At 47.3% G+C, this 26,342-nt stretch overlaps 1 protein-coding gene across 4 annotated transcripts in view; it reads left to right on the top strand.

The window, feature by feature from the left end:
* The first annotated feature begins 202 nt into the window (after window positions 1-202).
* The window catches only part of CUX1 (cut like homeobox 1), a 268,267-nt gene continuing 242,127 nt past the window's right edge, over window positions 203-26,342 (top strand). For all 4 annotated transcript variants that reach the window (XM_084299863.1, XM_084299860.1, XM_084299861.1 and 1 more), the window contains exon 1: window positions 203-327. In XM_084299863.1, coding sequence (XP_084155989.1) covers window positions 265-327 — 63 coding nt within the window. In that variant the 5' untranslated portion in view covers window positions 203-264. The remainder of the gene's footprint in view (window positions 328-26,342) is intronic.

Consider the following 26,342-nt stretch of genomic DNA (forward strand, 5'->3'; position numbering starts at 1 on the left):
CGCCCCCCCCTTTACTCCCCCCCCCCCCCCCCCCAAGCGCACGGGGCTGACTCCGCGTTCCGGCCGCCGGCGGGCTCCAGGCCGGGATTTGGGCGCTCCCCGGCCGCCTCCCGCCCCCTGCCCCCCCCCGCCCCTCCTCCTCCCCCCTCCCTCCCTCTCTCCCTCCCTCCCTCCCTCCCTCCCTCCCCCTCCCTCCCGGCTCCCGAACTCCAGCCCCTCTCTCTCCCTCGATCAGCCGCTCACTCTGTCTCAATATGTCTCAAGATGGCGGCCAATGTGGGATCGATGTTTCAATATTGGAAGCGCTTTGATTTACAGCAGCTGCAGGTCAGGCTCCCCCCGCTCGCCGCACCGGCCGGGCCGCGCCGCCGGACCCCCCCCCCCCCGCCCCCCTTCCCTTCCCCTTCTCCGCCTTCCCTCGGGCCCGGCCTCCCCCCCCCCCCTCCTTCCTCCTCCTCCTCCTCCTCCTCCTCTTCCTCCTCCTCCCGCAGCCGCCCGCGGGATCCCCCCGCTCCGCCCGGCCGCGCCGCTCCGCTCGCCCCCCCACCGCCTCCCCCCCCCCCAACTCCCGATCGGCGGCCCCATCGGAAATCGATCCCCTTTGTTCAATTCATCGATCAGCCCAAGATGGCGCCGGAGCCGGCGCTCCCGGGGCCGCCGCCGCCGCTCCAGCCCGCTCCGTCCCGGGCTGCCCTCTGCCCGCTTCCCCTGCGCCTTTCCCCCCCCCTCCTCCCCGCTCCTCCTCCTCCTCTCCGGCACCCCGGGGCCGCCGCCGCTCCGCGGGGCTCCTCTCGGTCCTTTTCCCTCTTCTCCCGGCTTCCCAGCCGCTTCCCTCAACCCCCGGGGGGCGGCCGGGGGAAAAGTTTGCCGAGTGCCGGGACTTTGTGTGGGGTGTGCGGCCGGGGGGGGCGCGGGGAGCCGGCCGGGCTCGGCGGTGCAGGCGCGGAGCGGCGGGGGCTGGGGGCGCTGTGGTGCCGGCCCAGGGGTGCCGGTGCCCCCCCCCCGGTGTTAAACCCTCCGGTGCTTCCCCCCCCTTGGTCCTCACCCCCCCGGTGTAACCCTTCCCCCGGTGCTCCCCCTCCTGGTGTCACTCTCTGAGTGCTTCACCCCCTCCCGGTGCTCCCCCCTCAGTGCTTGTCACCCCCCCGGTGTCGCCCCCCCCCCCCCCCGTAGTCGCCACCCCCTCGGTGTAACCCCCCCGGTGCTCTCCCCCCTCAGCCGCCGCCGGGCAGGGGGCTCCGGGGGGGAGCTGAGGGGAAAGAAGAGAGGGACGGGGGGGGTCCCGGGGGGGTCCCGGCTGCTTTTTGGGGCTCACAGGGCCGGGGCAGCGCGGTCCCGAGGGGCTGGGGGCGGCCGCTGAGGCGGGGGGGGGCTCTGACAGGTCCCGGCCGGGAGACGGGGGGGGCTCAGGGAGTCGGTTCCGTGCCCCTGTGAGGGGACGAGGCCGGGCGGTGGGATCCGGGAGCCCCCCCCAGGACCCGGCCCGAGCCCCCCCGGGGGCATCGCGGACCTTTAGGGCCGGGGGGAGCCGGGCCGGGCCCCCCCGAGCCTCCCCGGGCAGCGCGGAGCCGCCTGGGGTCGGGGCCGGCCGCGGTCCCTGCCGGCTCTCAGGTGCATCGGGAGGTGGGGTGAGGCGCTGCCTTTCCCTCTTCGTCTGCCTATTTTTTTTTTTTTTTTTTAGCTGCTTTCGTGTTTTATTGTTTCTTTTAAAGGCTTTGGATTAAGGTAGACTTGGCTGAACTTTCCTCACTTGAAAGGATTCTTAATAGCGACCCAGAATACCTACAGGAATACAGAAAATGAGGTCCAGATGTAGAATTGTATAAAATAAAATGGATTAAATTAAGATGTATTTAAACAAGGTCTGACATCTTTAATTGTGGACTTTTGCCTCTGTGTGTGCGTGGTTGTACTTGCTTAGCATAGAAAAATAAACACTCAGAACGTCACTGCTGCGGCGTTACATTTAGCGGCGGGGAACTCTGAACATTTCCTATAAAATAAAGCCCTCAGAAATGCTTATTGATTAAAATATATTACGCTAAAGTATCTATCATGTAAATTAAATTCTAAAATGTAATGAACGCGGCCAAATGGCATTTTGATAGATTGTTCCATTCTGTTTTTAGTTTGAAAAAAAAAAAAAACACCCTCACTTTTATTATAATTTAATTTCTGTGCATACTGTAAAACCTGTTGTGGAGTATCACCCTACAAACCTTAATCTCGTTTTTACAGGCTCGATGTGACAGGCTGACTCGAGCAGCTTGTAGGCTCTCCTTTGAAGCACGCCGGCAGTGCCAGCTCCGAGCTGCCTGAGCAGCGTTCGTTACCTGCTCCCGAGGACCCGTGATTATTCGTACGGGTTGCGGATTGGGGCTGCTCGCCTCGTGGCAAATCCACCAGGCCGTCTGTACCCAGCAAACTTTGTGCTCAGCCTGCCCACAGGGAGTCCCGCAGTGACCAGGGAGGCAGAGAGGACCTTTCATCCCTAGGCAGAGTAGTTAATTTGTTTCAAATTAGCTTTTTATTTTTTTTTAACCCACCCATCTGCATGAAGAGGTAGTGTAATATTTACTCCCACTTGCAGATGAAGCAATATGCTATTAAATCTATCGTTACCGAGTGAGAAGCTCAGTCTTACGGAGCTGTTTGTTCCCCCCATTCATTTGTAATCATGTATTTTGAGTGTGGAATTACAGACAGCAAAAATTGCCCTTTTCCGTACTTTCTTTACCCTCTTCCAGGGCAAAAACGTGAAGGACTCGTGCTTAGCGTAGTTCCGCCGGTGCCCTGCCAAGTCCAGCTCCCCCAGCTGTGGGCTCGGTGGCTTCAAAGCTGTCGTTTTGCTGCGCAAGAAAGTTGTGAGGAGCAGAGGATGAGGCTGTGCCCATGTTCCTGGCAGCGGCGCGACGCGCACGCTGCCTGCTCGCAACTTCCTCTTCTGCCTTCTGGTAGAGGGCATTTAACTGTTGATGAGCTTCGACCTGCCTTGTAATATTAAGCAGCAGGTTTCTCGGAATTGTGTCAATATTAATTAAAAACGGAGCCAAGACCACTGTAGGGTCTGACTCTTTTAATTATTTATTTCCATTCACTAAATAACCTCTTGTTTGTAGGAGGAGAGGTTTCAAGAGTTGGAGGCAGGGTTAAATAATTCAGAACTCGGGTTAAAGAACAAAAAGGTCTGTTCACAGACGGAATATGACGCGCAGAAATGGCGGTTTCCTAAATGTACCAAACGCGGCTCTTCACTTGAGACTGTACCTCAAGCGCATGCATGCAGACTTTTATTTTACAGCGAAGGTTGGTTGCATTTCCTAGAGAAGTGATGAAATTGGTGTGGCATCATTTCTGCATGAGTTTGCTGCCAAAGATGGACCTGTGTTTGATAACTCGTGGCAAAGGAGTTGTAGAGAAAACAGATCCTCGCAAAAGGTGAATGCTGCGGCCATAAATGCGAATTAAAGCACTGGGGCAGTGCCGGTGCCCTCGAGATAGAAGCACGTCTCCTGTTGGGAGGCATCGTGCCATCCCAATCGGCTGGACCTGCAGCAGAGCAAAGATTGTTACCTGCTGCTGGCCAGGTCCTCGCTCCTAGCTCTTGGTTTTGGTGTCGCTTGCCATCACCTCCCCTAAAAACACCCCTCTGCTGGCGAGCAGGAAAACGAGCCTGTGGGTGCTGCGTGCCGTCCTGTTCCAGATTCTGGTCGGTGTTTCTGAGTGTGTGTGTGCCTCTGTGTGCCCGTATCGGCAGATGCAGTTGGCCCAGCCGTATCTCTCGGACCAGCAGTGCTGCTCGAGTAAGCCTAGCTTGCCTCTCAGATCTAAGCTGCGTCTGCAGGATGAGTGGAAAAAGTTAGTACTGCTCGAAAACCAAATGTGCTGCGTGTTGAAGCATTCTGCAAATAAGCACGAGTCTCAAAATCTCAAAGCTTTTTAGGGCAGGCACGCATGCTAGTGAAAAGTACAGCTTCTTCAGCTTCTTGCTGCTTTTGAGCAGAACGGCGTAACTTGTTACCATCAGGCTGCGGGACTAAAATCTAACCCCTGCTAAAGTCCTGCTTGTGCTTTTTTTTCCTTTGGTAAATCTCATCCCCGGATTGCATCATATATGATTAATGTGAGGATAGAGTATTAGTTTTATGTCTGCTGTGACTAATTGTTTAAGGTAAACCATTGATCTTACTATACCATTACAAAATTTGTAACAAAATCTGGAAAAACTAAGTAGTAATGAGTAGCATTTAAATACTGAAGCTATTGAATTATTTAATTAGAAACAGGTGGAGTTCTTGGCATCTTTTCCTTGGGTCTGATTGTACCAGAGCACGAGCCGATTTGCTGTGAGTGAAGAGTTACCGTGCTTCATCAGAAGGGGAATTAGCATCTTAGCGTTAATTTTGTTTACCCATACAGAGCTCTGCAGAATTTGTATCTGTCATAAAAGTCCTCAATTCTCGGTTATTTGTGATGGTAGCTAAATGTGCAGTAAGAGGAGTCTTTAGCTGCGGAAGGCGCGTTCCTGTTCCCCCACCCGATCAGATACGGGTGCTGAAAGCAGCTTGGCAGCTCTGCGAGAAGGTGCAGGAGAGAGAACCCAGAGGGCTGCGGATACCTGAAAGACAGGACACCGCTGCCAGTCAACTCTGCCAGCCCTTGTTTGCCTGAAATAGGCAAATTTGGCTTTTTGTGGCAGTCAGAGCAGCATCTGTGGGCATCCAGCATGCCTGACGTACTGGAGGAAGGGCCCACGCTGCACTTCTGGCTTGACAGTTTGGCCTCCCTAGGATTCCTTGAATCTGTTCCTCAGAAGGAAATTTCTGAAAGCTTTTCTAGCCCTCTTTCTTGTTCCTCGGGTGAAACAACGCCCATCCAAAGCATGGCAGAGTGAGGGCCCGTTTCAGTCAGGCTGCTGGTATGCCAATTTTGTAGTTAATTGGATAATGTATCGAGAAATGCAGTAGTGGGGATTTGGAATATGGCAATGGCTGGGATGTTTTGGAAAAAAAGATTGTGCTGCTTGGCTCTGTGTGACAATACCAAATAAGTAATGGGCGAGACGTTTGTTAAAGAAAAAATTACATGCAGTCTGAAATTCCACTGAACAATTATTCTTTATTTGCGAGCCGATTTGTAATGCATGGATGTAGAGAAATGCGTAACCCCAAGTTTCAGTTTGATCGTACTGAGGCTGTGAATAAAGGCAGTTTATCTATGGGAAGGGGAGCTCCACACGTGTGTGTCTGCTGTTATTTCAGACACCCAGCAGGCAGGGCTCATTGGCTTGGGGTGTGAGCGGGGTTGTGTGTTCCTGTCTTGGACATCCAGATTTCTCTTGCCTGTGTTCTTTGCGTTTTGCTCTTTGCTTATCTTGTTGCTTGGCTGTTTCCTGTGTGCTTCATGGGCAAGGTGGTGAAAATGTGATGTTTTCTGGAGTCAGAATGTGGTGACGATATTCTTACATGCCTGAAGGAGAGAGGAGGAAGATGTGAAGCTGTGCAGGAGAAAGCTGAAAAGGGGTTGTTAGCAGAAGCCAAGTCTGGGGACAGACATTTGTACAAGAGTCCCCATGCACAGGCTTTCAGGTGCAGGGTTGAATTTACCAGGAAAGGTGAGAAAAATTAGGCCTCGTGATCAGGATAGCCGATGTCCTTAAAGTGCTAAAGATGAGTCTTGCTCGTGTTGTGGTTTGTACGTTTGTGACTTGTTTTTGTTTTCTCTGCTCTGACAAGGCAAATACATCTGTCACTTCTGCTTTTCTTGTTAATTATACTGAAAAAATACAGCACGTTGCAATGCTGGGGTTATGAAATAGGTAGAAATCCAAACAGAAAACTGCACGTTAACAGAGTTAAGTTCTTAAAAAAAAACAAAATGCGGAGCCTACAGATGTTGGGTGTAGGTTGTTGGGTGTAACAGTGGTCTCCCCTGTTGTCAAATAACACTTGGGTTTCTTGGAAAGCAGTAGGCAGCGAAGAATTTGTGCTAGACCCACAGCCCTTGCCTGGTGGCGCTTACGTTGCGGCTCTGCAGCAGTTGAGGCGGCGTTGCTGTGGCTTAGCAGCGTTGGGGGTTTGAGCATGAACGACTGCGCGGCCGGCTGGGAAGCGTCGAGGCCAGGGGTGAGCCGGTGGCTCCGTGCGGGAGAGCCGCAGCAGACGGAGTCTGAGGCCGGAGTCTCTCAGACGGATGCTGTCTGATGGCTGCTCGCCTTGCTGGCGGCTCGCTCGCTTCCCTGCCTTGCAGTAATTTAGTGCCTTTGTCTGCAGCTGGGGTAATAAGGAAGTCTCTTGCCAGGGCCTGAGGTGCGCTTCTGTGGTCGGGTGGAGGGCGCAGAGCTGGGGTGCTCAGGTTTGTGGATCACGGGGGGCTGCTCTGGGGAGGCAGCCCTGCCTGGGGAAGCTGGAAGCAGATGCACGGAGATCCAGGAGCTGCCTCCCGTCGAGGCTTTACGTTCCCACATGTCTGTGCCCCGGCCGTGAGCTTTTTAAGGCCTGTAAGGATGTAGGCCGGGACTGTCTCTGATGCATAAGCTTTGGTAAAGCATTGGTAAATGAGATCCTGTGTTTGGAGATGTTGTGTCTGGCTAATGGTCAGCTGAGCCTGGAGTCACACGAGCATGCGGGTGAGACCAGACCGTGGTCTGATTCCTGCTAAAATTGTAAAGCAGTGCTTGAGCCGTGGAGATGAGGGGGTCCTGTGCTGTGGGTCTCTGCGGGATTCCTTCTGTGTGGGTTTTTTCATGTGTGCAGGGAACCCGGATCCCCTCTGCTGCTTGTTGGTTAACGGTGGCTTCGGTCTGTGGCTCTCGTGTGACGAGCTGAGGTCTGTAACGCTTCAGGGGCACAGAAACAAGAACGAGTTGGGTGGGGGAGAGGAGGCTGCTCCCAGAGGGAAGTGGTGAAGGGAGGAAGGAGTTAAGGAGTGAGCCCAAGCCTAGGGCTTGGAAATTGAACCGTCCTTACAGCACAGCTGGAAGGAGAGGGAGTGCGTTTCATGACATGCACAGGTCTGGGGCGGTGCGGCTGGGGAGCACTGAGGGTCTCCAGGCAGTGCCTGGCTGCCGTGTTGCAGCCAAACCCAGCTCACCTGCGCTCGCCCGCGTTACAAAAGGATAGCCTGGGGTTTACCACCGCGCCGTGCTTGTGGGAACACCCTGGGAAGATCTGCGCCGGTGATACCAGAGCGGTGGTACAGCAGCGGAGCATGCCAACAGATTTTAGTGCTGTCCTGTAACAAGCAGGGCTTATGTTTCTGGTAGAGCTGAACAGTTCTTAAGCACTGAATGGTGTTTTCAGGTGTTGTGAGTAACAGAAGTATTGTCATTGTTCTAACTTCACAGAATCTGAAAGGTGATTTCATAGCTGTTGACTTGCGAGTCTTCGTTTCTACACAACAAACAAACAAAACTCCAGATGTAGCTCAGGCACAGGAGGATGATTTGTTTTGCATGAGAATGTCCTGGCTTATTGCTGTGGAAACTGAACTGCAGAGCTAAAGCTGCGGGTAATGACGTGCAGTAGAAGTTTGGTTACCTTGTGCTCCTGGGCGCTCCGGTACCTCTGCTGGGTGCTGGAGGCTGTGGATGCTGTCAGTCTCCTAGTTTAGGGAAAACAAAGGGCTTCCCTTACCAGAGTGGTAACCTTAAGCTGGTGTGTGTCAGTTTGTCAGAAGTCTGTACGCTGGGAATATGTCAGGGAGTGATGCCCCAGGGCTGATACTGGCTCGTAGTAGGTGAGTGGCCAATAGCAGGTGGCGGTGGTCTGCTGTAAGCCGGGGGTCCCAGCCCTGCTGGTGGCTCCTGGTGCCCCTGCTGTGCTCTGCGATGTGGTTCTCCACCTGGAGAACATGAAGTGTGCTGAGATGGAGGGCTGTCAGCCAGCGTGTGGGGTTCTTCACGGCTTCTGCCTAATTCTGTGCTCTGCAGAGTTACTGGTGCACCTTTCTGCACCTCTGTTTGATTTCTGTTCAAAGGGATTAAACAGAAGTTGCACCGCTGTTAGCTGGTGGAGGTTTTTCAGGCTTGTTGCTGGAAGCAATGTCTATAGGAATGAGTGTGGAAGGAGGACTGAGTAGTCAGGTGTCCTAAAAGGTCGTCATTGGTGATTGTTCTCCCAAACCACTGGGAGAAAACCTTTCCTGCAGAGGGTTATGGAGGTACAACCCAGAGTTACTCCTACATACACGCACTGTACTTCTCAACACACCTGCAGGTGCTTTGGCAGTGTTTGAAGGCAAGATACACAACTTAACAACTTTCCCTTCAGATTCTCTGTTTGTTAAAGGCTGCTTAAAATTTACATTATGGGCACCTGGTGGTAGAGATGGCAAAGTGAATGCTCAGCAGCCCGTGGCTGCGTCACTGAGAGGTGCGGTCCTGAGCTTCAGCTGGAGGCGGTGCCGCTCTCGGGGGACCCCAGGTCCCTGCTGGCGGGGTTGGGAGGGTGATGCAGTGCTGGGGGCTATTGATAGCCTTCTGCTAGGACCATCAGCAGGGATAAGGGTTGTGATTTAATGTCCACGTGTGCCATCAGAAGTGTTGATCACCACCATATCCCGCACTCTTTCGCTTCTCGATGAGCTGCTGGGCCAGAGGGGCGTGGTGCTGGGTTGCCGAGCCCCTGAGCACCTCTCTGGGTCACACTCGATGAACTCTGCAAAGGTGAATAAGCTTTATCCCTATTTAGCACATCACCAAGGCCCCGACCCAGTAAGCATTATCGCATGTGCTTAATTTTTAACACATGCGTAGTCGGAGTCTTCTGAGGTCGTCTGGGAAGGAGTGGCCTTTGCTGCCACGGCCGGTGGCTGAGTTGTGAGCAGAGGAACCTCTCCAGCCTCTCCCCACGGTCTGCTGCCATGTCCGGGGTCTTCTCTGTCTCTTCCTTTATCTCAGGTTTCTAATCAGCTTGAATCTGTTTCTTGTTTGGTTCGTTGATGTCAAATATAAATGTCATCGGAGTAGCTCAATAAAATTTATACTTGTGCTTTGTCTGTAATTATTTTTCATTTTATTTTTATTGGGCATTTACACATTTTATTGCATATGCATGTCAAAGTAAATTTATGTCATGTTATCACTTAAAGATGTTTGCTGCATTTTCAGACGTAAATAAAATGTACCCTTTGTCTGTGATCTGAAATATGATAATGTTAATTTTGTCAGCAAACTGCATATCTATTTTTATGTTGCAACTTTTGTGTGCGCGTGTTAATATTGATAGGACTCAAATAACTTGGGTTTGGTATGTCTGGTATGAGCATAGTTGCTTTTCTAATACTAATTGTGGAGATGGGATAATATTAAACATTTAGTAACAAGGAGCCAGTAGTCTTGCAATTGATTTTCTGGGGGGAGACCTCTGTACAGAGCTGCTTGCACAATTGTAACCTAAGTTTCTTTTATGTGAGCACCAGAAGTGTTCGGTGTATTAAAAAAAAAAACAATGGGGGGGGGATCTGAGTAGAGCGATTTGTCCCTCCCTTCCCTTCTGCCAGCTCTATCCACTTCCAGGAGCTCTCGTTTTCTTTTGCTTATAGGTTTCTGCACGTTTCCTTTGGCGTGGAGTCTGGCTATCGAAATTCTTAGGATGCTGGAAAAGGGCAGCTTGCTAATATTGTGTCTTCAGCTCATCTGGCCATTGCTGGGCACAACACCCTGCTCATTTTCTTGAGCAAACATTCTTCAGGCTCACAATTTCCGTGTGAACTCAGAACTTCTTTCTGTTGTTATCAGAAGTGAGTCGATGCTTGCTGCTTCACTGGGGTGACTCCGGGAGGCTCCCACACAGTGAGAGGGGCAGGAAGGCTTGGTAAGGCAGATCATCGGAGAGCAGGATCACACCGAGGATTTGGGCACTTGGTAATGAGGGAAGCTTTCCCCTGCGAGCCTGTATCCTGCGGGACCACAGGTGCTGCACTTCGTATCACCTGCAGGTCTGGGCATTGTTCCCCTGGCTACTTCAGATCAGGGTTGAATCAAATAAAATGGTTTTACAATGTCACGCTCCCAATTCTGTGCATAAAACACAGTTCCCTATTTTCTGTGCTCGTGAGGAGGAGCTGGTTTCAGGCTTTTCTTGTATGTATGGGCAGAGCTTTGGTCGATCCCCTGCTTGGGACATTGTGCTGTAAAGCTGTGTTCTTCGTCTAACTTCTGATACTCGTTTCTGTCAGCCCTTGTAAGTCCTTTGTTGTGCTCCATGCCATCAACTCTTACAACTAGAACTGTTTTTTTGTTTTTTCCTTGGGTTGTTATGGTAAGCGCAGCACAAACGATTAAAACTGCATAGACACTGTGCTGGGACCAGCTCATTTTAGATAATAAATTAAAATCCATTAGTATCTGAGATGTCCTGGCATATCCCGAGTACAGTTAGTTCTTTAATGTGCCACGTCTTACACCAAGCTAAGTAAAACTTGATTAATGTCACTATCTGGGATTTTCTGTCCTGTAAATAGGACTTGAAGTCTAAAATTGGAACTGTGAAAACCTACTTTAAATAGGATTAGAAGAAGAACTTAGTAGCTCAGGTTGTTTTCACAATCTTAGAAAGTGGTCGCCAAGGCCCCCGGGCTGCTGCACGTGCTGTCTCTTCGACATTCCCCTTAGTGCAGGGGCTGAAAGGCTCCTGTAGTCCCTGCCTGGTGCTGGCGCTGTGCTCAGCTCAGCCTTCCCTGGGGTGGGTTCACAGCTTCTGGTGCCTGCAGCACCCTGAGGTGCTGGTGGGCAGCGTCGCCTTCTGCAGGCACCTGAGCAAATGCTCCTGGCACCAGGGAGTGACGGCTGCACGCCTTGCTGCTCGTTCTCCAGGTGAACTTGGGTTTGGTACAGGCAGATTAAGGGGAAGCTGGCAAGTTCGCAGGTGTGCCTGGTTCAAAAATTACAAAAAAAAAAAAAAAAAAAGCAAAACTTTTTTAGGGCATTCATTGCTCTTTATCTTATTTGCTTCTAGATGTGTCACGGCAAAATGAAGTCATATATTGTAGTGCTTTTACGCCCTCTTCATTTGCTATAATAATTTTACCAACAAATTGTGAAGTTAATTTCAGCAGTAAGAAGTTTTCACTCTGCAGCGAGTTTTTAGATGGCTGACGGCTGGCAGCAGCCCCTTTGTACGGTTTCTTGATTGTCAGCTCTTCATTAGAAATTTACTTTCTAAATGCTGACTTAAGGCCTGACACTTTGTTTGTTTAACTGTCAGTTACACTACTTTGGAGACCTAATAAAAGCCTCTCAGATCTTTCTGTTGAATTAGGCCATCCTTTACCACCCCGGCGACTGAAGTAAAACAAGCGTAGCGTTATCCTTCTGTATCTACCCAGTTTTTGCTGGATCCCATCTTCGGGTGCCCTCTGATACTTTATCCTCAACGCGACAGTAGTTCAGTTCTCCAGTAAAAGGTCACTGTGACGTTTTAATTGGATTTTTCAGCTGCGAGGAATATAAAAACCCAGGTTTATTAATAGAGCGGCTTTGATCTCGAAAGATTCCCAAACATTTGCCGTGTTGCGCACGCAGGAATGGTTCGTGCTTTAGTTTCACTGCTTGGTCAGGGTGATCGGTTCGGCTGGGGAAGCTGGACGTCGCATCCCGGCTGGAGGAGCGAGGAGCACGTCCCTGTGAATCTGGGGAAAATCTTCGAAGGCAGAACTTTGTTTCCCGAGCTGGAATTTCCCCAGGATACAGCATTGAACAGCTCTTCCATTGGAGGTGCCAAAAGATCTTTCCCAAATTGTTTTGCTTTTGTTTTCCATCTGAAATCTTTGAAAAAGGTCACGGGCAGTAGACAATTAGAGAAACGCTTAAGTGACCTTGTTAGTGTATTTTTGTGGAATTATTGTGCTTTACAGTTATTGCTGCCTTACACAGATGGTTATTGCTGGTTTCCATCTGTTCGTTAAGCAAAAGTAAAGACAGAAAGCGGCATCTCTAACTGGGTTTTTAACCAGAACCAGTAGGTTTTACTTCTTCCACCGTGTCAGGTTAACCTGTTGGGTTCAGAGTGCCGTGGTTTCAAGGAAAAGAGATCAAAGCAGGAACACGTCTGTGCAACGTGGGTCACGATAGCAGCTTCCTGTGTTTTGGCACCCTGGTCTTGTGCAGCCGCAGGTACGCGGCATGGTGCCACCATGGCAGGGAGCTAGGCCAAGGGCCAGGCCCCGGCCAGGCCTGACACTGGGCAGGGGGCTTCACGGCCACAGGACCCTTCTGTCATGTTGCTTCTTGCTTGTGGATAGCCTCGGTGTTCTCCCCCTGACTGACCCCAGTGGAGTTTTCCCTGGTTTTGCTCAAATCTGCTCCCCCCAGCTGCCGCGATGGTTGAATCCTGTTGAAGTCTTGCTGGTGTTGGAGCTCCGGGCTGGCTCTGGTGCAGTAGGGCTGGCATCGGTTTTAATGCTCATGGAGGTCTTCAGTCCCTGAGCTTCTGCAGAATGGTGGGAGAAGGAGCCCTAGAAATACAAAGAGGGATTTGGGTTTTCACCTGGTGAAGAAGATCAAAACAAACTGAAAAACTTCTTAAAAGTCTCATTGTCCTGCTGCTGGCACTCGGGGTTTTCCTTCACCTGCCTGCTCCCTTTGGGCTGGTGGATGATTTGGTTTCGCGGGGCTGTTCTCAGCAGAAATTTCAGGTGGGACAGAAAAGTGAGTCTGTCCCCGGTGGGAGCTGCTTCCAGCGGTGCTGGGCAGGGTACAGAACTCCTATTGTACTGCTCAGGCTTCTTTGCCAGTTGCTTGAGCAACTGTCCTCAGCAGTTTGTGCTATAAGATGTTAAGTAATTAGATCGTTCAGATTCTAGTTAAACATAATTAGAGCCCTGTGTAAACTGAGTGAAGCTGACAGGTTTTATAGGTTGGTCATAGCAAAAATATCAGATGATATAGTTCAGCATTAATACAAAAAGATTTAAGCCTCCCTGCCCTCAAATAAAGAGGTGTTTAGTCTCCAGATTTAGTCCTTAATTAGAACTACAGTTTATGGAACTTACTAAAAATGTTTTCAGGATCTTGGAAGTCTCACTCAGAAGTACTCCCGAGCGTTTGCCAGTTGCAGTTTCTGTCCATGCTCCCGAATTTGAAACTGAAAACCTATGGAGCGCTTGGTGGGTGAAGTGAACAGGAAGGTAACAGAACTTCACCCCAGCTTGTCTCCTTCCTGTCACCTAACCCAGAGGGACAGTCAGCCACAGTGGTGCCTGTGGATTTGTGAGGAGGTGCTGAGCAAGGAGTCCATCTGTCCCCTGCCTTGCTCATGCCCGGCTTGCCTTTTCGGGTCGTGAGCGCTGTGACACGGTGCACACACCCAGCATGGGGCCTCAGTGGACCTCACTCTCCACCAGCTGTCCCACTGCCACCTGGAGCTGTGGCCATCGTGTCCCTTTTGAGCCATTCAGCAGCAGAACTGGGGAAAATCCATGAGTAATGTGACCGTGAGCAAAGGTACCACGCTGTAAGGGCAGAAAGCACGAGGCTGCAAGCACAGGGCATGCATGTTAGCTCTGCGCTCCTGGGTGATCTCAGGCATTTGATTATTGTTAATTTTTTTACAGCACTTTAAAGCTAATTCCTGGTTATTTCTCTCCCTCATTTTACAGATATGACACATTATTTTGTTGTTTGTTTGCTGGCAGGCGAAACATATTTTCTGAAAGAAAGTGTTAACAGATAGGCTGATAAAATGTCTGTCTTCTAAAAACTGTCTGAAGACAAATTGAGTATTTGCCTGCATGTGGTGTTCACACTGTTGTTGTGCTAGCTACTGAACAAATTAACAAGATGATTCTTGTCTTTTATGGGATGTAAACTTTCTTTTTAGATGTTGCAGGACTCCCGTATTTTGAACTAGACCCAGGGTGATTGTTCTGCTGAATGCACTGGAAGCCGATTGCTGGTCATTTTGCCACAGCAAATAAAGAAAAAATAGGTACAGAATGTTTACAGGAAAGTGAAAATATGTTGGAAAAAATCTGATTCAAATAATTAAGGCGATTTTGCAGTTAGGCTTAGTTTAAAAAAAGGAAAATCAGAAGGAGAAAACAGCAGTTATTTCTTGGTCACCCTAAATGATGAAGTTGTCTCGTTCGGTACAGAAAACGGCTCCTTTGCATGCCCTGCAGAGCTGTTTCATGCAGTAACTTCCCGTGTCCCCTCCAGCCTCTCCCCACCATGCTCAGTTATGTCACTTCTGTGATGCTCCGAGCCTTGCTGTCCTGGCTGGAATCTCGAGACTGTTTCCAAGCTTGTATTTCTCACTTGGCAGCACATGATGCGGCTGGTGGGCAATCTGCCGTATCCCTTTTTTGTCAAACATCAGAGTTGGTGTCTGACACTGAATCCGGGAATAAGAACAGGGAGAGTGAAATGTAGAGTGGAACCGACGATATCTGCTGGGTGTTTTTGTGGGTTTTCTGCTGCTACTGCTTGTGATTGATACTCAGTTCTGGTGGTGATAGAATGGCAAAGATTTTGTTTTCTTCCCCTTTGTAATTTAAGTGATTAGCGTGACCTGGTAAGTGGAAGTTTTTCGCCTACCTTTCATATCAGGTACCATGTACTTAGGAGTGAAAAAGCTCAGTTTGAGGAAAATCCCCTGAAGTTATATGGAAGCAAAACAATTTTAAAAAGCTGTCTGTGTGTGTGTATGTGTATGCATGCATGTATGTGTGTTTGTGTAAACACGCAAGCTCACACAGGCACAATCTCTTTCCTGGATCAGCTCCCACCATGCAAAATACAACCTGAAAGTGCTATAATTGATTATGTGCAATAGGAGACAAACAACCGAGATTTTGGGAGAGGGCAGGGTGTGGTCCAGATCTGGCAAAACATTTAAGAACAGAACATTATTTTTTCAAAGGTAGGGAAACTTTAAAACATCGGTCCAAGAGTTAAGTCTGGTTGGGAGAAGGAAAAGAGTACAGTAAACTGAGACGTGTTCTTTGTAGGGGGAGGTGTTGGGGGAGGAATTGGGAAGAAAGAACACGCAAGTTTAGGTTAGTACATGTTCATGTTCTTCTGGTTTTTTAACTTCATTTGTTTCCCTGGCAGATGTCCCATGGCTTTGAGGCCTTTGTCTGTGTGAGAGAGAACATGAAGGAGGGCTTGGCAGAATGCTTTTGGGTTGTGTGGAATAGCTGGTAGTCATATTTATAGTGAGTGTTGTCTCTTGGCATGTGTGATTTTGATAACTGGCAATTGTTCTACAAAGTTACGTGTTACATTGGCAAGTGAGCTTTCCCTGAATTTCCTCCACTAGTTCTGTGTTGTAGATAGATCTCACGTACAAGTTCATCTAAGTCCTGAGTGGGACTTGTCAAAGCGCAGTGCAAAGTACTCTACTCAAGGGCTGCGAGCCTGCCCCTTCCAATCTTTCCTCTTCAAGCCATCTTCATATAATCTATTACACTTAACCCTGCTTAAATTGAAAAGAATCAGTATTTGTAGTAGTTTAAAACAGATCTAGCAGTCCTTAGGTGATAAGATTTTCCTGAGCTTTGTAGCATGTATGTGTGTGCTGTGTCCTCCTTTAAAAGCTCTTCGTGCACTTGTAATGCTGCTTGCACCTTACTGCTTAACGCAGTGTTCTTTGGACTTGCTAAAATTCACAGTAGGGTTGGTCCAGTAGGTGCTGCAGTCTGCAGGGAAAGGATACAGGAACAGTATTGGGCTGCCGTGAGGGTTTCCGTCTTCTGGAAACCTTTTACTTTTTCCATATCCATGACTCTAAATGGATTTATAACAATATAGCTTTATGCCTTTAAAACACCTGCTATAATTGCTTAGAAATATACTCCATGTCAGCCTTTATTGCTTACTGTGATTATGTTTCTGGTAACCATCCTTTTTGGCAGACTCATAAAATAAGTTTCTCATAATAGGATTCCGTACAGACTTAAACAATATGCATAGCTTAAAGTGCAGATATGTTTTATAGGGGAAAGGAGATTATTCTGCTGTTCTTCGATACCTTTAATTTGAGACTACAGGAGGTGCTCTGTTAAGTATATGCATAAGTTTTTAAAAAACTCAAGTTCTACCCATTTAATCGAGCAGAGGTACGTGGGGGCCTTTTCTTTGCATGGTAGATTCAGAGTTGAGAAGAACGTGCAGACAAGTTCTTGAACTTCTAGATGTGATTTTTTATCAATTAGCATAGTTTATATGTAAGCTATACAAAAGGGTGAAAAAATGTTGCTTAACATTGCTGATTTAACACCTCGGTGCTGTGTGAATACTGAAAAAACTTCTGGCACCAGAGGTTTGTACCTTCAGTTTAGGGATGACCTCGTGCACACTACTAAAGTAGGGGGTCCTGTGAAGCTTTATGTAGGGTGTGATGGACGAGCTCTTCATATGTTTGGTCATAGTTATACGTTATATTTGAGTGTTCTACATTGCAGAAACATATCAAGGAGTATCAGATCATGTATTCTCACAGCTAAGGTGCAGAAGATCGCAGACAACCGAGACTGTTGGGTGCCGAGTTGTGCTACCTAGGCGGTAGGTGTGTAGTACATCTTGGCAGCGACATCAGCCGGCCACAGGAGGTTGGGAAGTTCTGGCTCTACCCTGCAAATCAAATTAGGATGTTGGTTCCTGCAAAGAGATCGCAGGATTGAGGAGGTGTTATTTATCGTCATTTTTAGCTAAAGAGTTCCACCCATGCAAAATTCTTTGCGCTAAGAGAATGAGACTTTTTGGTAGGCGGGTTGTTCTCAAAATCTCGAGTAGAGGAAAAGGTGGTGAATAGTTATTTTGGGGCCCTTTTAAAATATGAAAATAAAATTACTGGGGTTAGTCAATGTTCTTTACATCAGCACCTTTATCCTCAAGGATATTTTGGTATTTTTGCCTTTGAAATTTAGGCTAGACTTCAAAGGGCAGGTGGAATTTCCCGGGAGAAGCAGGGCGCTGTAGGGTGGCAGAGGCAGGGGCTGGAGAAGACGAAGCAAACGCGCGTGGGCTGCTCCTGCTGTGGGCCTGTGAAGGGTCTCAGCAGAGGAAGCCGAGAGGCTTCAGACCCGTTGTGCTTCAGAAAGTGCTGCTGAGGGTTCGCTTTGTGCTGCAGCTCCCCGTGTCACCCGTCTGCTGCAGGGGTTTGATGTGCTTGAACGTGGCTGTGTGCTTCTGAACCAGCTGATGTGATGCACCACGGTTGGTGGTGCCATGTGCAGGTGCTTCTGCTGCTCAAAACCTGCTCGAGTGGTTTTAGCCATTTCCTTGTGGGACAGGGATAGTGAGAAGTTTAATCATTTTTTAAAATTATTTCTTTAAGCATCGAGGGTATCAAGCAAGCATAAAATCAAATCCTGTGGGATGGCAAATACTGTTTTTAAAACTAGTTGGCTTGTGTAGCTGTGATAATCTGTGTTGATCAACCCTTTTGGTGTTTGCTACAAAATTTATTCTAAAAGGCATGGTGGCTCATTCTTGCTGGTGGCAGTCCAAACCGTCTCGGCTGCCAAACTTGGCACTGGTGCCAGTGGTTTGCTATTGCTGATCTAAGAATATAATACAGATGGTTTGATACGCGGTGCAGATATATACAGATGGTTTGAAACTTTTGCATTTCTTTTTCATTCCATTGTTTCTTCTCGGTATATCAAGTATCTCTGGATATATAATTGCTATTCTTAAAACATTCTGAGCCGTATTGGGTTTAACTTCTGCCTGTTGTTGCCGTAAGAATTTGTCAGCAAAAGGCATCTGTTTCATAGAAGTTCAAATGTTCTGCGTGTTGGTACAGGTATGATTATTTAAAAAGCACGAGAACATTTCTGTCAAGCTGTTTGACCACCACACCTGGATATATCCTTCAGTTACACAGGATGAAGAAAGCAAATTCCATAAAATAAGCTTGTAGATCTAAAAATCCAAAGGCTGTGGTCCCTGGCTTTGCTTCAGATTATTGCAGAAGCTGGTAATGACATCTTTGCAGTCGAAACAGCGAAGCGTTAGCCTGGTGTAATAGTTCAAGCAGACATCAGTGAGGTCTGGCTAAGGGCTGGATCATTTGTTTTCAGTGCTCATTACAGCCTGTTGATCTCTTGCCAGCAGAAATTTCTAGGTTGTGAATTTGTTTCTGTTGTATACAGGCATATGACATCAGTTGCCTGCTAGCAGGACAGGGCGTAAATAGTATCATGACAGCGTAACTTCAGTACTCTCCGCATTTCTCCATGCATTCAATGTATTGATGTTACAGTAGCTGATGTTGACATAGTTCATTGCCTGGGCAAATGGTAAAAGTAGCCTCTGCGTTGATTTGCTTCTGGTCTGATCATGTATGAGAGGTCCTCATTCTGCTCTTCAGGGATATCGACAGCTCTGTCCAGTGCGTGGAGTTTTGGAGGTGCTTATACAGACGTGCTTTCAAGCAGTGATTTACTTAGCTTCCTTCGTAAGGTTGTTAAAGTGCTTAACAATGCAATTAATGTAATTTAAGAACAGTTAAAGGCACTAGTGGTTCTTTTCAACTTAATTTTAAATGCTGAGACAGATTAAGCAGTTTGAACAATGACAAGATTATGTTCCATAGCCATCGAGCGTATAAATAAAATATGCCCTAGCACTTGGTATCTTGAATCCAAAACTTATGGACCACTGCAATGACTGATTATGGATATATTGCCTTGTTCGGGGATCGTCAGACATCTGACAAGTTAAGCACGATCAGTGCAAATCAGTATTTAGATGTCAAACCTGTAATGATTATTTCATTGCTGTGGGAAGTAGTGCTGGTTACTTCAATACGGTGTGTGTCTTGAATTCATTTCAGTTCCGCCGTAGATACTGGCATAATGATAATTTCTGAGATGAGACATAAAATAGATCTATGCGTCTCTGAATGCTTTCTGTTCTATTTGCATGGAGACATTAGCATTTTATCCAAATATTCTCTTAGTTTTTGTGCGTGTAAATGATTTATGGCTTTTTTCCCCCCATAAGTTTCATTAATGCTTTAAGTTAACATTTCATCCTTTTAATACAATTTGTATTTGTAATACAAAGCAGCTCAGACTGTATTCAGCAGGAAGGAAAGGTTCATAGCGTACCCTTATGGCAGTGCTGCCAGACAGATCCATCACAACCAGCCCTCCCTGGCCAATTTAAGTTGGTTTAGGGTAGGGTATCTGCACCTTTTTAATGGGAAGAGAGATGTTGACTGTTTGTAAGCGTACCAAGAGTTGTGGTAGTTCCTTGGTGGTGAAATAAAAGCCATGAGGGTAGGTGGGAGGTTGTGGAAAAGTGCTTCACAGTGAAAGCAATCAGACATTCGTGCCTTGAGAATAAGCTCAGTGGAGGTATTTGCAGCATGAAGGGAAAAATGAATGTGAAATTGAGCGTGGACTTCACTGAAGCCTCATTTGCACCTTGAAAACAAAGTCACCTAAATCGTACCTGGATGTAGGTACTGACTTCTAGTCTGGTCCACTTCAAAACTGGTGTTGCTCCAGAGGTAGTTTGTCACTGAGAGCAGGCACATCTTTGGACAGATTGGTTGGGAGCAACATGTGTTGTGAAACCAGCCTCACTGTCTGGGCACTGAAATGCTTAAGTTGGGTTTGGAAAGATGGCTCCTCTTTGGGAAAAAATGGGTGCTCTTGCTGTGTTTATTTGATCAGTCCTTTTCTATCAGCTTCAAGAACTTCAGTTCGAATTCAGCCTTATTAAAGAAAAATTAGTTCTTCAAATTTAGCTTCTATCCTTCCTTAGCAAGGATAGAGCTTAACCGGGGTGTTTCCCAGAGAGCTGGTTTAGGAGTGACTGACGGATAATGATGAGTGACAGAATTAGCATAAATTCAGATTACTGGAGATAAATTGGCTAGTGCCAACTGCCTACATGGGTATAAAGCTCTGCTCTCGGTAGTGATGACAGAGGCTGATTTTATCCCTCTGCCCCACCGCTTCCCACCCAGACTGCTGAGCATCCGGCTGGATGTTAAATACTTGAAAATCAACCTCCTGCGCAGCCCGGAGCGGGCTCTGGGGACGGGGATTTAACAGGGAGGGCTTCTTTGGGCTGATTTCTGCCCATGGATATCAGGGGGCATGCTGTTGCCCGGCATGTCAGGGATGTCCAGGACCCCCGGTGGAGCTGCGGAGCCGTGTCACTGTGGCAGGCAGCGGGGGGTGCTTCTCCTTGGCACCCTGAGCGATTCTCCAACAAGCACTGCTGCCAGTGGCGCCCGGCCAGCTTGTCATGTTGGCGTTGAAAGCTCTCCTACGCTCCTCCAAACATTTTGAACCTGTCTGGATCTGCCTGGTAAACCTCGGTGTCTCCGCAAGCTTCACGTGCAGAGCAGGACCTCTCTGACCAGCGGTGACACTTGGTGGCTTGCTGATGGCCGTCCCCACGCAGTGTGCATGGCCTGGTGTGTGGTGGAGGAGCGAGGAGCACTACGTGTGTCTGCGCTGCGTGGGCCAGGTGACAGCTGCTGTCCTCGGGGACAGGCTTTAAATTAAAAGGGGAGGTTTCGATTAGAGGTTAGGAGGAAATTCTTCCCTCAGGGCGGTGAGGCACTGGCACAGGCTGCCCTGAGAAGCTGTGGGTGCCCCAGCCCTGGAGGTGCTCAAGGCCAGGCTGAGGCCTTGGCCAGCCTGACCTGGTGTGTGGCGGCCCTGCCTTTTGGCAGGGGGCTGGAGCTGGGTGATCTTTAAGGTCCCTTCCAACCCGAGCCATTCTGTGATTCATTCCTATGGCAGGGTGCCAGGATCAGGCCAAGCTGTGCTCAGGGCTTTATCCCAGAGCTGGGCAGGGCAGGAGGTCTCTCTGTGCCTGTCCTGGCCCTGGAGCACTCCCTGGTGCTGCAGCCCTGGCCTGGGAGAAGCGATGGCACGGCCAGGGAGAGGGTACGGCGATGGCATGGGGCTCAGGGAAGGGGCTCCCCAGGGGCTGGGTCTTGGCTCCAGCACAGCTGCAGCGAGAGGTGACCCGAGGGAGCTCCGGCACCTTCTGACTTCTTGGCCTCTTCACAGCACAGTCTGCCAAGTCTTGTTTGTTGTCCGTGGTTTTAAAAAATAAAGTAACAAAGAGACGAAATGCGGCACTTGGGCTGTGTGATGCATCACCAACAGAGCGGAGATGTCTTTTTAGAAATCATCCCTCCGTGTTTTGCTGCCTTACTGCTTTTGCTTTCCACAGTGTTGGACCCTACCTGCTGATGCTCCGTGTGTGGCGAAACAGGGTGAGGGACGGCCAGCTCGTGCTCGTGCCCCTTGTGGGTTGGCAGGGTCTGGGCAGCGTTCGGTAGCAGGCTCCAAACACCCGCCTGCTAAATGCACGCCCTGGCAGGCAGCGCTGCCTCCTTTCCCCACACGTGCTTAATCAACTGGATAAATAGAGTGGCTGCTCAAAGGGGGCTACTAAAAAGCACCTGCAGAATCAGTAGTCGCTGCTGAAATCCTAGTCCCTGTATGCTGATTAGGCTCTTGTTTTTAAAAAACTCCTAGTGAATATGGTTAAATTCTGAAATGAAGATATTTTCCCCAATTATTTTCTTTTAAAACGCATTTTAAATTGTTTGCTCTTACGCTGAAGAATGCGTAATGCTGCTTTCCTCTAGTTACTGGTGTAAATGCAACCCTGGAACATTGTCAGCATTTTCTGATATTATTCAGACAACATTTTCTTTCCCTTTTTTTTTTTTTTTGGCTTTGCTGATGAATTCTGTGACTGCTTGTAAGAATGAAAGACTTGGTAGTATTTCCATTACGAAGTATTTTTTTTAATTGCTCAGAAATAGTATTCTGCTTGCTTGGTGCAACTGTATTGGATTCTGAAGGGGGATTTTTCCTGAAATTTTAAGGGTATCACTTTGTTTGACTTGCCTGTTGCCCCCTCCCCTCGTTACATGTTGGTTTGTGGAGTTTTCTTGCAGTCTGTTACTGCTTTGCTTGTTCGAGTGAGATAAAAACTTGTTGAACTACTAAAGTGGACAGAGTTTAAAATTACAGACACATTACTTTCCTTTGCAGCCATAATATGTTTGTTTTGGCAGTCTGTCTCTTCACTGTACCACGGAACAGTTCCTTTTTTGCGATTATTCACCGTTTTCAGTCGCCGTTTTCAGTCGCACCGCACGAAGCATTATTCATGGTCCTGGAAAAAGTTACTTTTCCACAAAACAAAAGCATTGGAAGTATTCTGAGCTACCTCGTTTTCATAATGGGTGGATATTAAAGATAGGTGGGCACGTTTTGCAGTAACAATATGCTTTAAACAAAGTCATGGCACAGGGCGTTTGAGGCTCTTGAGCCTTCCCTGGGTTGTGAGGGGTTTGGGTGGCTGTTCGGGACCTGCAGGAGTGATGCTTTGGGGATCCACCACTGTGTTCACCTGGGCTAGTGCTAAGCTTCTCCCACATGGTGGAGCTTTTACCCTCGACTTGACCACAAAAAGACATTTATGAAGTGCAGAGAGCCAGCTTAGCGAAGGAGGACTCTGCTTACCTCCTCTTTGATCCATGAAATTTTTGTATCTCGTCTAATGATGTGTTTGAACTGCACAGGCGTGGACACAATTGCTGTATTAATGTCTGCAAATCGATTAGCGTTAAGTAGAAGATAGGCTTCCTTGATACCTTTACAGTCACGTGGCGGCTCCTAAATGGTATATAGCTGTAATGTGCATTGCTACTGCTGCTGAAAAATGAGCGTCTGGTTTTAGGCTAAAACAGGCTAATGGGATTTGCATCACGTTCAACAGGTGTCTGGCCTCTTCTCCCACCCAATTTTCCCATTTCCAGCTGCCTTATTTTGAAGCATCTTGCTATCCTGTTCCTCCGTAATACAGGAATAGTGCTAATTATTAAGATTAATGATCCTTAATAATCTGGAAGTTGGTGTGATTTGAACCATATATAGGAACAGGAGAAAGTGTGCTAGTGAGAAGAACTGCCTGTTTTGCAGAAATGAGTCCTTTCTTTCTCCTTGTTTGTAGCATCGTGATGCTGTGTGGCCTTTTGAAGGTTGAAGTGTGATTCACGTTACTCCAGCACATATCTGTTTTCTAATAATACTTAGAACAACAGCCGACCTTTCTTTTTTTTTTTTTCTTTCACAGGGAAAAGGAAAAGAATAACTTCAGTGTATTTTTTTCTTTTGAGTAAGGAGAATACCATTTCCTCCAGTGGAAATGAGTAATGGTGATGGGGGTCAATTTAGATTTTTACATTAGCCGCTTGTTTACATAAAAATAAACTGTTCTTCCGAAAATGGGTATTCTTCCTGGGAGCTGTGTGTTAATTTAAAGCTCACCCTGCTCAGCCCACGGTAGCGTGTTCACCTATCATTTGTATGGGTAGAAATAGGAACCATTTTTCCTGCTGTCCTTCAATCTGCTAGGAAATTGTTTTTACTGCTGAGATCCCTTAATGTCCGTGTTCTGGCCCCTCTGCACGTTGTGCCGCCTGCCCAGCTCCATACATCTTTGGTCTTGCTCTCTGCTGTCTCTGAAGCAGATCCCTGAAACACTTTTTTCCAGTCTTCCTCTGCCTTTCTCCTTTTTAATTTATACAGCTTAATTGTAAAGCTGATCTGCTGCCTATCGGCCCAGCTGTTGGTGAAATCTCCCATCCTGCTGGGAGATACCTGCTAACCCTCGTGCCTGTTCTTACTGCTCCTCTGGCCGCGTGCTCAGGTTTTCCTTGCATATAAAAGATGTAGGTAGTTTTATCAAGTGATGAGTGAGTTAAGTTTTGTGTTTTGCAATGCAGGAATAGATGTCTTCAAATGAAAACATCTCGCAGTGAACAAAACGATGCTTCCGATCGATGGATCGGGAGCTGTCAATGTGCTGTGGCAGTGGGAGGCTTGGTTTTGTTGGTTGCTGTTTTCTAGGTGAGAGTAAGTAATGGCTTCTTCCCATAATCTCAGTAATCTTTTAATTTTGGTGATTCAGTCTTTAATGTAAGTACAGTAACATGACAGGCTTCATGCTCTTAAATTTTAGGGGTTTTAGTCATCTTTTGAATTAATCCAGGTTTCAGTGGAAGCATCTGTTATTAAAGAAAATACAGACTCAGGTATTTAATTACTTGATTTTCCTTTTTTGACAGATTTTAAGAACAGCTGCGGATTCTAATGAAGTCAGTGAGACTGAGTCCCTAAATCTGCCTAAAATTTTACAGGCATGTGGGAGGAGGGGAAGGACTGGGGTGGAGGGCAGGGTACTGTGAAGACGCCTGGCATGTATTTTGAGAAGACTTACTGTATTTTTAGCTAACGGGTATGTTTAGAGTGTCATTCATTTCAGAGAGTAAGATTTGTTCGAGGTTGTTTGAATTCCTGGTCCTTCTGTAAAATGCACCAGAGTTTTCTTGTGGGGATGATTTAGAGCTGGATGATTCTCAGCTGTGAAAGGAATACTTAACATTGATTATCTCTGCCTCACTGTGTTCTTTTAGGTTTTAAGAGGCTGTGCTTCACATCTCAAAATTAGAGGACTCCTTTCAAACTGCTAAATTATACCTACCAGAGGGCTGCAAAGCTAGGTGTGTGTGCCTGTCTGAACTGTAGCTGCTCTCAGCTGCACTGCAAATAAATTATATATGTTAGCAAATTATTTTGAAAGCAGTAGTTTCCAAATTGGGATGGTGCTTCTGTGCCTGTTGATATGTTTTTTACTGTAGCTGGTTAACAGGTGAATTTTCAGATAAGTATAACACAAATAATTCACCTCTCTGTCCTCTACAAAGAGGAAGGAAGGGGAAAAAAAAAAACCAACATTGATTTCAGTGTGTTCTCAGAAGTTTGCTCTTACAAAATTCTCTTTTTCGAAGAAACTGTACTTTAAAATCAGCCAAATTTATTGAAGACTACTAGAATATCTAATTCCGCTTTGTAATCAAACATAATGACTAATTATTCACACTAACGAATCTGTCCAGACTTCTCAAAACAGTGGCTTTATAAAAAGTATGTGACAGATGGCTGCTCATAATTTTGAGTCACTTACATATATATATTTTTTTATCAATATGGAATTATCAGATGGTTTTGTGTGTTTCTGCAGGGGAGTGTACATGCTGGTGGCTTTTAAGGCTCCATCAGTGAGGTTTTTACTTTACGTTCAGCTCTGTACCGACCTAAGAGACAAACAGAAAACCTTTGTTTCACATAACAAACACAGACATTACCGGGTTTAAGAGCTTTGCCTTCTAGTCAGTTTTTTTGTTCTTTGTGGTCTTGTAATTACATTTTCTTAAATGCAGTTCTCTTCACTGTTGTGGTGCAGAAGACCTCTAAGGAAGGGAACCGTGCATGTGCAATAGTTCATGCATGATCGGAGTGTGTAAGCTAAGAAGAGAAAAATGTCTCTTATCTTTTTCCGTTATCTCTGCTTACCTCACTTTTTTTTTTTTTACTTTTTTTTTTGGTTGGTTTCCACCTTAACACATTGCTGCAAAATGAACCTAATGAAAAGCGCAGCAATAATGCTTGGGGCTTCGTGGTGATTTGTTTCACTTGCAAGTGAAAATGTTTAGCTGTACTCTGAGGCCCTGTTTGGTTCCAAATAGACCAGCACGTAATACCGAGTTAACTTCATTGTTCTTAGAGAGCTTTTCATGATAGGTACTCTGACTTGGGTGTGGTTTTCCAGACTTTGCAGAATTTTGTTAAAATCAGGGAATATCTTTTGTATCCTTAAAATAATCAAAAGCAAGTGTTGACCTCTATCAATACTCAACGAGTGTGGAAGCTGCTGGCTCTGTGCTCAGATACCCTGAGTGCAAGCCTAACAAACCGGCAAGAAACCTGCTAATGGGGCTTGCGCTTTCCTCTCCCAACTGAGCAGCGAGGTGGCTGCCCTCGAGTCATTGCCTGAACATTGTCCTCTAATCTAAGTGGCGTGCTGAAGTTTTTTGCAGCAGCATTGAAGGCAGCAGTGCAAACTGATTTGACTGATGGTATTTGTGCATTATATCGTCATCAGTGGATTATCTGCCGGAGGAGGAGGAGTGTTAGAAACAAGGATGAATAATACACTAAACAACGAAGTGGCTAATGAAAAGGAAAGTAGAATTACAGGCAGTAGGATTTAGTTTCATATTGGACACACTTTTGGTAAGTTATGTTAGAAAGACGGGGAAAATCTCATGGCAGGGTGGCAACAAATATTAGGTAATTTATTGAACAATAGGTATTGTCCTCAGCAGGGAGTTGAAATATTTGGTACGGCTGCTTAAGTGAGCAGGAGGTGGGTTGTTTGTGACTGAGGGGGAACGTTAACCACAGCTGTTTGTGTCTTGAAGGGGATGGGAAACGTCTGAGCAACGTCACTCGTTTCAGCAGCATCCTTGCTTCAGTGGTTTGCTGGTAGCCAGGGGGAGTAA

Source organism: Netta rufina (assembly GCF_964035555.1).
Source record: "Netta rufina genome assembly, chromosome: 21".
NCBI classification, from domain to species: Eukaryota; Metazoa; Chordata; class Aves; order Anseriformes; family Anatidae; genus Netta; species Netta rufina.